This window comes from Haliotis rubra, unplaced genomic scaffold, assembly GCF_003918875.1.
Source record: "Haliotis rubra isolate DU_JTF1 unplaced genomic scaffold, ASM391887v1 Scf332, whole genome shotgun sequence".
Lineage (NCBI taxonomy): Eukaryota > Metazoa > Mollusca > Gastropoda > Lepetellida > Haliotidae > Haliotis > Haliotis rubra.
This window is the reverse complement of record NW_025767005.1, coordinates 410,222-421,314: the sequence shown is the minus strand read 5'-3', so window position 1 is coordinate 421,314 and position 11,093 is coordinate 410,222. Positions and strand designations below refer to the sequence as shown.

The following is an 11,093-nucleotide window of genomic DNA, read 5'->3' as shown; positions in this document are numbered from 1 at the left end:
TTTTCGATCCTCTGTATCAGTTCTTGTATGATGGCAAAATCATATTGAGCTCCTTCACTCTACATTCCGCGTACCAATCTATAGTCAACCTAACTTTTGGAACACAGTTTTTTTTAAAGTTACGTTTAAACAACAGAAGGTATCCAACTTTAACTGGCTCAGTAAAGAATGATTTCTGACGACCTATTTGGAAGTTGAATAACGAAAAATTATATCAACTATTGAAGATTTACTTAAGAAAATCATATAAAGTTTCTGTCAACAACAACATTTTCGCAAGGGAGTACTGGCAAGTACTGGAATAGCTATCAACAATGTCGGAATGTGTGTCAACATGCTGTATACATGCATGCACGAGCCTTTCAAGGGAAGTGTTTGTGACGTCACAGGTTGTGTTCGGATGTCGGCAAGATGCTCTCTAAAGATGCACGGGACATAGTTAAAAGAGTACATGCGTTTTTCAAGAAAGAAGCCAAGAGACAGAAACCCTTGATTTTTTTTTCTCTGAATTGCTTCACAAAACGTACACTTTATGCTACCAAGGTTTCAAGAACAACGCTTCATGGCATTATATCCCTTGACAATGGCGCAGATTCTGACACTGAAACCCCGAGTGGGTCGGGGAGCGTCTCAAAACATCCTAAGAAAGGGAAACTGGATGATTTTGATAGACGAGTAGTGAGGGATGTAATTTGGCGTTTACACAAGTCGAATGAGGCTATATCTTCCAGAAACGTAAAGAAGATACTGCAAGATGACCATGATATCCAGGTCTCCAAGTACTCAATATGCAAGTTATTGTTAAAATATGGATACCGCTCCAAGAGACTGAGCAACCAAAAGTTGACCCTCTGTGAAAGTTGACCCTCTGTGAAAGTTGACACTCTGTGAAAGGGGCGATATCATAGCAATGAGAGCTCGGTATCTGAGAAAGATACGTCAGATGAGAGAAGAAGGACATGAAATCGTGTGGCTTGACGAAACGTGTGTAAATTCTAACCATACATCTTCTTACCAAGGGCAGCACCCAGATGCAGACAACAACAGAAGAATACCTCTTGGAAAAGGAGAGAGACTCATAATTCGTCATGCTGGCTCTCACTTGGGGTTTCTTCCTGGATGTGATGTTGTTTTCAGGGCCAAATCCAAGTGAAATGAACTCTGCAGTGTTCACTGAGTATGTCACTGAACAACTGATTCCAGCACTGGTCGACCATCCTGTGATGGTAATGGACAATGCACCTATCACAGCTGGGTTGACCCCAGGATAGGTGTCCAACCTCAGCTTCCAGAAAGAGAGATATGATTGCTTGGCTTGACAAACATGGCATCGAACATCCATCAAAATCAACAAAAGTAGACTTGTACAAGATTATTCTTACCAAAAAGCAGCCACCTATTTATCAAATTGACAATCTGCTTAAACAACATGGTCATGAAGTTGTACGTCTCCAACCCTATCACTGTGACTTAAATCCGATAGAACTTATATAGGGCCACCTTAAAGCGCAAGTTGTAAAGAAGAACAAATCGTTTAAGTTTGCCGACGTAAAACGAATTGTGATTGACGAAATTTGTAACGTCCCAGCAGATTTGTGGAAAAATTGTGTTGATCACGTTTTGCAAGTAGAAGAACAATTTTGCCAAAAGGATGGCTTGCAAACCGAAACGATCACACCATTGATCATAGATTTGAACTCAGAATCTGATTCTGACATTGAAGTCTGGGCTTCTGGCACATCTGAATCTGAATCTGAACATTGATATGGTCTCTTCACATGGCAAGTCTTCACCTTCTCGCCTTCGTGATATTAAGATGTTTGATAATCACATTTGCCTTTACCTTTCAATACAAATGAACAATTTAAAAAATCTGTCTAAAATGAACAATAGTTTGGTTATACAGTCCCTTCGCAACATGTCCTTATACAATCATGACGTTACCAAACCTGCACGTGCCGCACACATTGCGACATTGTTGATAGCTATTCCAGTACTTGCCAGTATTCCCTTGTGAAAATGATGTTGTTGACAGAAACTTTATATGATAGTTTCTTAAGTAAAATATTTAATGGTTGATATAAATCTTTGAAATTCAACACCCAAATAGGTCGTCAGATATCATTCTCAACTGAGCCAATTAAAGTTGGATACCTTCTGTTATCTAAACGTAACTTGAAAAAAAAGTGTTCCAAAAGTTTGGTTGACGGACTATAAATGAAAGTAGGTTTCTCCTGAATATCCTTCCAGGCCAATCAGCACCCATTGTTGAGGGTTCACCAAATGGATATAAAACCGTGACGATTCGAATAGGTCTTCCGCTTCCCATATTTGTCTTAAGAAGCGACTAGACACCAGCAGCAGATCTCATGTGTCCGAACATTACGGCTCTATTCAATAAAATCTTTGACAGTAGAACATTCCCAGAAAGCTGGAGTGAAGGAATACGGCTCTATTCAATAAACTCTGTGACAGTAGAACATTCCCAGAAAGCCGGAATGAAGGAATGCGGCTCTATTCAATAAAACATTTGACAGTAGAACATTCCCAGAAAGCTGGAATGAAGGAATACGGCTCTATTCAATAAACTCTGTGACAGTAGAACACTCCCAGAAAGCTGGAATGAAGGAATACGGCTCTATTCAATAAAATCTTTGACAGTAGAACATTCCCAGAAAGCTGGAGCAAAGGAATACGGCTCTATTCAATAAAATCTTTGACAGTAGAACATTCCCAGAAAGCTGGAGTGAAGGAATACGGCTCTATTCAATAAACTCTGTGACAGTAGAACATTCCCAGAAAGCTGGAATGAAGGCATGCGGCTCTATTCAATAAAATATTTGACAGTAGAACATTCCCAGAAAGCTGGAATGAAGGAATGCGGCTCTATTCAATAAAATCTTTGACAGTAGAACATTCCCAGAAAGCTGGAGTGAAGGAATACGGCTCTATTCAATAAAATCTTTGACAGTAGAACACTCCCAGAAAGCTGGAGTGAAGGAATACGGCTCTATTCAATAAACTCTGTGACAGTAGAACATTCCCAGAAAGCTGGAATGAAGGAATGCGGCTCTATTCAATAAAATATTTGATAGTAAAACATTCCCAGAAAGCTGGAGTGAAGGAATACGGCTCTATTCAATAAACTCCGTGACAGTAGAACATTCCCAGAATGCTGGAATGAAGGAATGCGGCTCTATTCAATAAAATCTTTGACAGTAGAACATTCCCAGAAAGCTGGAGTGAAGGAATACGGCTCTATTCAATAAAATCTTTGACAGTAGAACATTCCCAGAAAGCTGGAGTGAAGGAATAATTGTTCCGATATACCAATAAAGGGGATGATAAAGACCCTAACAATCTTCGAGGCATAACACTGAACACTTGTTTTTCCAAGCTCTTCACATCAGTATTGACATGCAAACTCAACACTTGGGCAGCAAATCATAATATCACATCTCATGCGCAATTTGCATATAAATCTCGGCACTCGACAACAGATGCTACTTATGCGCTAAAAACCATAGTATCTAAATGTCTGAGTGAGAAACAAAGGTTAAACTGTTGTTTTGTTGACTTGTCCAAGGCATTTTACACGACAGACAGAGACTGCCTGTTATATAAGCTAAACCAACTAGCATAACGGTGAAATTGTGGTCCGTTATAAAGACAATGTACCACAACGTTAAATCCACGGTGAAGCACAATCAGATCACTTCCTCGGTAACATAGGCATCAGACAGGGAGAAGCAATGTCGCCGATACTATTTTCATTATACTTAGAGGACTTGGCACTTGCCCTTCAAGAAAATATAGAAAACGGTCTTCTATTGAAATATATAAACGTCTTTTGAATTCTATTCACTGACGACATGGTCTCTGCTGTCGGACACACCTGAGGGATTACAACTGTTACCAAATTACTTAAGACATTTTTGTATGCAGTGGGGACTTCAAGTGAATAAAAACAAGACAAAGATTGTTGTTTTCCGAAATGGTGGATAGCTCAAATCAAATGAAGAATGGACATATGGTGACCATTTCAACTATCTTGGGAGGTTTTTTATAAAATAATGGTTCTCTCAGCTTACAAAAAAACCTTAACAGTAAAGGGTTTGAAATGTTTAAATGTGCCGTTGAAAAATATAAGGAAGTTTTAGTTCACTCCGAAAACCCAGTGTGAATTATTTGATGCATTCGTGTTATCCACCATGAACTTTGGAAGTGAGATATGGAGAATCACCAACTGTACAGATATGGAAAGAATTCATCTGAAATTCTGCAAACGGATACTGTAAGTAAATCAGAAGACAAGCTCTGTATGCGTATAAACACATACGTTCGCATCATCAATTATTGGTTCAAACTGTTGGCAACAAATAACTGTGTACTGAGTATAATGTATGATACATCTTTAATTGGTTCCCCTAAGAACAACCTTTCCTAGGCAAGCGACGTGAAGAATCTACTCTATAAAAATAGATTTGGTTATGCGTGGGACACTCTCCTGGTGTGTTAATCATAATGCATTTCTTGTTACCTGTCAGCTAAGACTAACTATTTTTTTTATTATTATTGGCTATTTATATAGCGGACATATCCACGCACTAGTGCATGCTCAAGACGCTGGTAGTTTTTCCCTGTCAATCTCAAACGGCACATCTTATTATCAATCACAACTCCCTGGGGATCATACAACTCTTGCAGCCACTAGGCGAACCGAGTTATTGCGGCTTTCCCATCCGTACGAGGTACCCATTCACAGCTGGGTGGACTGGGACACATGGTCACAGGACATTGTCCAAGTTTACTGCGCGTTGCTGTACCCGCAACTAGGTGTTTGCATGTATTCATGTGGCCACCATTTGGTCATATACCAACGGATTCGTGGGTTCTTTTAAGTGCACAGGGTTGTGTACTGTACACTAGGGGTTGTGACAACACTGAAAGAGTCTGCACACAAAGTTGACTCCAAGGTTTTTACACCCGGTCACGGGTGGGCTCGATCCCGGCACCTCATGCTCGGCACCTCTAATAATGGAAATGTTTTCATTTATGAACATATTAAGCAACAATTTGGCTGTGAAATTTACTTAAATGTTAACAATAATCCCATTAGAAAAATTGTTACTCCCTAAGAACATCGTCACATAAATTACTAATTGAAGTTGGAAAATACCATAATGTACCGAGGGAAGAAAGAATATCTGTCCATTGTTTATCTTTAAATCTTAATCGAATACAAGACAAATACCATTTCATTTCGATTTGCACCCGTGAAGATCCCGGTTAGAATATTGATCTTCTGTAACCCATGCTTGTCTCCACCCGTGACGGTCCCGGTTAGAATATTGATCTTCTGTAACCCATGCTTGTCTCCACCCGTGACGGTCCCGGTTAGAATATTGATCTTCTGTAACCCATGCTTGTCTCCACCCGTGACGGTCCCGGTTAGAATATTGATCTTCTGTAACCCATGCTTGTCTTCACCCGTGAAGATCCGGGTTAGAATATTGATCTTCTGTAACCCATGCTTGTCTCCACCCGTGACGGTCCCGGTTAGAATATTGATCTTCTGTAACCCATGCTTGTCTCCACCCGTGACGGTCCCGGTTAGAATATTGATCTTCTGTAACCCATGCTTGTCTCCACCCGTGACGGTCCCGGTTAGAATATTGATCTTCTGTAACCCATGCTTGTCTCCACCCGTGACGGTCCCGGTTAGAATATTGATCTTCTGTAACCCATGCTTGTCTCCACCCGTGACGGTCCCGGTTAGAATATTGATCTTCTGTAACCCATGCTTGTCTCCACCCGTGAAGATCCGGGTTAGAATATTGATCTTATGTAACCCATGCTTGTCTTCACCCGTGAAGATCCGGGTTAGAATATTGATCTTCTGTAACCCATGCTTGTCTCCACCCGTGAAGATCCGGGTTAGAATATTGATCTTCTGTAACCCATGCTTGTCTCCACCCGTGAAGATCCGGGTTAGAATATTGATCTTCTGTAACCCATGCTTGTCTCCACCCGTGAAGATCCGGGTTAGAATATTGATCTTCTGTAACCCATGCTTGTCTCCACCCGTGAAGATCCGGGTTAGAATATTGATCTTATGTAACCCATGCTTGTCTTCACCCGTGAAGATCCGGGTTAGAATATTGATCTTCTGTAACCCATGCTTGTCTCCACCCGTGACGGTCCCGGTTAGAATATTGATCTTCTGTAACCCATGCTTGTCTTCACCCGTGAAGATCCGGGTTAGAATATTGATCTTCTGTAACCCATGCTTGTCGTAAGGGGCGACTAACAGGATCGGTGGTCAAGCTCGCTGACTTGGTTGACACATATCATCGGTTCCCAATTGCGTAGATCGATGCTCATGCTGTTGGTCACTGGATTGTCTGGCCCAGACTCGATTATTTACAGACCGCCGCCATATAGCTGGAATAGTGCGGAGTGCGGCGTAAAACTAAACTGACTCACTCACTCATTTTCCCAGATAATATATTATATTAAAGAACGTACTTGTTATACATTAATAAATATTATTGTCAAACCCATAGTGTCTATAAACTTGTACAATACTTGCATGTGATAATAACAAAAACATTGTAAAATCAGGTAAATGTTTAATACAATATGCCTATGTACATATGTGTATCCAGTGTCAAGACGAGGGACCAGCTGGTTCAAGTCTTAATAAAGTCTATGTTCTGTTCTGTTCATAATACTCCTAGGCCAAATGTAGAGATAACATCATTATCAGGTAATATGATACACCAGGCCTTATCACCCATACTGCATATCCTGATCATGTTGAACATCAGTGCTTGTCACCGTCCATTAAACCATGTGGTTAATACTCATGCAGTTGGTCTATGAACATGTGGACACTGTTTCAACAGCAGGGTAAACCTTGTGTGTTTTAGTAACCTGATACATTCTGTGTCTAGTTCCACATTGACAAGAATCTCTGGAGGGTGGGAGTTGTCATACCAATTACTGGATAACGTCTTTACTGCTGCTGAGAGACCCTAAAAGATAAGGACTTTTCTAACATTTGGCCTAGGACTAATCATCTATATTATTGTGTAGTGCGTGGATGGCCATGCTACGAATCACGGTTCGATAGTTTCACCACAGCGATGAAATTATAGTCACAAATCACGTACATATACCCCGTATTGTCCACCACAACAGCGGATGGTTTTCTGAACTGCTCCGATTTCACCACAACATTAGAAACCACCAAACCCATTTTGTTCAGCTGCAAGATTGCTTCAGAGTCATGGTCAGCCAAGAAAATAGCACCACTGTAGTCAACAGCAGTTCCCATTGGGTTTTTAAAAATCTTTTTCTTTTCTGCCAAAACAATTTACCGTCCCGTTTTAGACACGACAGGGCATGTCCAAAAAGATCAGTAACTATCATCGCCCCATCAGGGGTCACAGAGACGTAGCAATTGTCTGGTCGTAACACATTGGGAATTGTGAGTTTGTGCTCGGCTAGTACTCTACCATCCCAGTCAAGGATGTCAACATCTGTTCCAGTGGTTACAACAAATAACCTACCATCTAAACACGCAATTCCATCATACGTTTTCTTTGTTGGAATTCGATTCCGCAACAGTAGCTCATCCTGCATCCCATAGACTGCAACTGTATTTGGATCTGACGTTGTTACAGCCACAGTAGTGTTATCGAGGTGACAGATACGACTAGGAGTTGCCTGAAGGTCGAGGGAACATCTGCTGACCTCATCCATTTGTGGATTAAGTGTGATGGCAAGAATACTCTTCCTTTCGTAATGAGGCGTCAGTATTATTCTCTTCTCACCCTGTACAAGTACCGTGAGGTCATAGCTCACCTGATCTGCAGCGGCAAGGACGATACATCTCTCAACAGATCCCGCTATTGCACGGATGCTTTTGTCTTCTTCCTTTGTATCAACTGGGTGAAATATGGAACTAGGGATCGTATCATGATATTGGGTCCCTTCCTTACGTTCGGGGCCGTCCAGAAGCGAAGTACGGGCATTATCCTGAGTTGTTGCAGCTGACAAGTGTCGTGGTTGCTGTCTCAACTTGGGTGTTGGGCCCATTTCAGGTGCGCCCATCTGCGAAGAAGGCATGGCCGATTTGGGTGCTGCTGAAGCTGCTGCTGCTGCTTCCGTTGTTGTTGATGTAGCGGCGTTGTTAACTGGCTCACTCTCTAAAGTGGTCTTTGGGACTGTGAACATAAAGAAATATGCACCGTGAAACTTAAAACCAAAACCTTGCACTGCACCGATTCCTGAATGCTCCCCCCCCCCCCCTCCAATAAAATACACATTAATGAATATAATTATTAATAATAATGTAAAGACTCTAAACAAAACCCAAGAACACATAAATTAACAAAAACTAAACAAAACAAAAACAGATACTTTTTTTTTAATAAAAACCCAAATCAAGACAGACAACCCCCAACCCCCGGATGAATCCCCGCAAATAAAAACCCCAAACCGATAACACAAAGACGCATAGTAAACCCGTATAATTCCGCACTATGTAATGGGTGTTACACGGACACCTGAATAATAACCCCCCGCCCGCGGAAAAAAACACCAGCCCCAAAAAAAGAAAACAATAAAAAAAACAACCAAAATACAACTAAAACCTACAGTCAAAACAACCAAAAACAACAGAACAAACTAATCAATAAAACAAAATAGATCGGCAAATAAAAAGAACAATAGCAATAAAACCCCAAACAACACAAAGCAGTATTAAAAAAAACAACAACCGAAAACATAACACAACCCCCCGCAAACATAAAACCAAACCGATTCAAAACAAAACCCCTTATTAAACGTATATCATTCCGCGCAGTGTTTCAAATTAGGACCAAGTAGCTGGTCTTCAAAACACATGTAACAGCCAAATTACTCACAAGCGAGGTCAACATATTACAAAATTGTTTCCAAGTAAATCGTTCACGAATTGTAACTCGTAAATAAAATAAAACTGGTCACCACATCGTTCCAAATCTTCAAGCATGGACGTCAGCTTGAAATCGTGTTTGAATTGATTGGCCCAGGTCGTTATTGGTTTTTGGGGACGTTCTGGTTTTGTTCTCTTTCGACAAAGCGGGCATTTGAAGCTTTTCTTTCCTTTTTCAACCGTAGTGTTAATATGGCTGTTCAGACACGCATAGCAGAACGCATGGTGACAAGGCAGGCCTCTGGGATCAGTGTAGAGCTCTAGACAGATTGTGCATGTCAAATATTTCTTCATCACAGTAGACATCGTCCATTGCTGTCAAACAAAATGGAATGATAGTGTTTGGAGTTCAGTTTCCGTATGTCATACTCAGTGACCATCCTCATGTATGACATCCGACAGGAGAGAGAGAGAGAGAGAGAGAGAGAGAGAGAGAGAGAGAGAGAGAGAGAGAGAGAGAGAGAGAGAGAGAGAGAGAGAGAGAGAGAGAGAGAGAGAGAGAGAGAGAGAGAGAGAGAGAGAGAGAGAGAGAGCGAGAGAGAGAGAGAGAGAGAGGAGAGAGAGAGAGAGAGAGAGAGAGAGAGAGAGAGAGAGAGAGAGAGAGAGAGAGAGAGAGAGAGAGAGAGAGAGGAACTGAGATATTAAATAACAACCAGCAAGCGTGTGGGGGTCAAATAATAACCAGCAAGCGTGTGGCTCGCTGTCATAGCCACCTTCAGGGAACCTAGAGGTGCTTATCGAAGCGATTCACGAGCTTAACGTTGTTATTTCACATATACCACAAGGTCAAATGCATACTTATTTTAGTTGAATTAATATGCACTAAAATGTGCAGATATTATAATAAAATATTATTTTTAATAGTTCTGCATTTATTTATTGAAGATGTTTCCAATAAGATAACTGACGTAGAGGCATAGGCTTGTCAAACCCGATATGACAAGGGACAGTTCTTCTCGAGATACGATACCTGGAAGAAGGTGAGGCGAAGCCGAGCCTTGTTCGCTGTATCACTGCATGAGTTGGTCAGATAACCACCCTAGGGGGTTATATGGCAACCGACGTCTGAGGACCAACCCCTTGAGAGGTAGGTCACAACAATAAATAACTCCAGATATTGACCCAAAAATTAACTCACGTGGTATATACAGACACATTCACACGGTCAGAAAGAGATAAGCCCACGATATGAGTAGAAACAAACAGCCAAACAGGACAGCTAAACAACGAGTCAAACCTTCTCTGCTGCCCTCCCACGCCATCGCTATGCGAACTGCGTAGTTGTAAACAGTAAAACGAAAGTAGGCTGTGAGATCCCATGAATAGTCAGCTATAAATAGCGACATGTCACTGCAGTTTTTCATAGCGTAAACATTGACTCATATCTACACTCCAAAGTTTGCGGGAGTACGTGTTGGTGACAGGTGCATTTGACCAATGAATCATTGTGTTGTGCATACTTGAGATCGTCTCTAGTTCACACCTGAATAGTCTCACCGTAGGTTGAAGCGTTCGATTCCAACATGTGTACAATGTGTGAAGCCCATTTCTGGTGTCCCCCGCCGTGATATTGCTGGAACATTGCTTAAAACCATATTCAGTCAGTCACCGTATGTACAAACATCTGTTGGTGTGTGGACCGCCTCCGTGGTGTAGTAGTTAGAGCGTCCGCCCGGAGAGCGGAAGGTCGCGGGTTCGATCCCCGACCGCGTCATACCCAAAACATGTTATAATATGATACTTGTTGGTCCCTGCCTGGCGCTCGGCATTAATGGGTACAACAAGGACTGGTCGGTATTATGACTCTGAGTGGGGTATTCATGCTTCACTGCGGCATGGTATCTCAGTGGGCTAGCACTATAAAACCAGCTTCAGTCTGGGCTAGTACAAGCAGCCGCACATGCACATACACACGCATGCACGTCGTCATAAGACCGAAATATTCTCAAGCACGACGTTAAACCCAATTTCACCTCACCTCACCTGTTGGTGTGTGACAGGTGTGCTATGTAGCTAATGTACCGTATGCAATAACTACACAATTGCTTGTGCTTGTTCCGATTAATGTTTGATATAGTTGTAGCCGACGGAGATATCATGCCGTAACTTA

General features: G+C 41.6%; 1 protein-coding gene across 3 annotated transcripts; it reads right to left on the bottom strand.

Annotated features, from left to right (window-relative positions):
* Positions 1-6,962: 6,962 nt before the first annotated feature.
* Positions 6,963-10,296, bottom strand: LOC124284262. 3 transcript variants are annotated; one of them, XM_046720331.1, is made up of 3 exons: positions 10,221-10,296; positions 9,016-9,298; positions 6,963-8,231 (listed from the first exon to the last, which is right to left on the bottom strand). In XM_046720331.1, exons 2-3 carry the CDS (start codon positions 9,287-9,289, stop codon positions 7,267-7,269), a joined length of 1,239 nt encoding a protein of 412 aa, XP_046576287.1. In that variant the 5' UTR covers positions 9,290-9,298; positions 10,221-10,296; the 3' UTR covers positions 6,963-7,266. The 3 variants fall into 3 exon arrangements, with proteins under 3 accessions (XP_046576287.1, XP_046576286.1, XP_046576288.1); XM_046720330.1 differs by having other exon boundaries at positions 10,122-10,255; XM_046720332.1 differs by lacking the exon at positions 10,221-10,296 and adding an exon at positions 9,954-10,034.
* Positions 10,297-11,093: the final 797 nt, after the last annotated feature.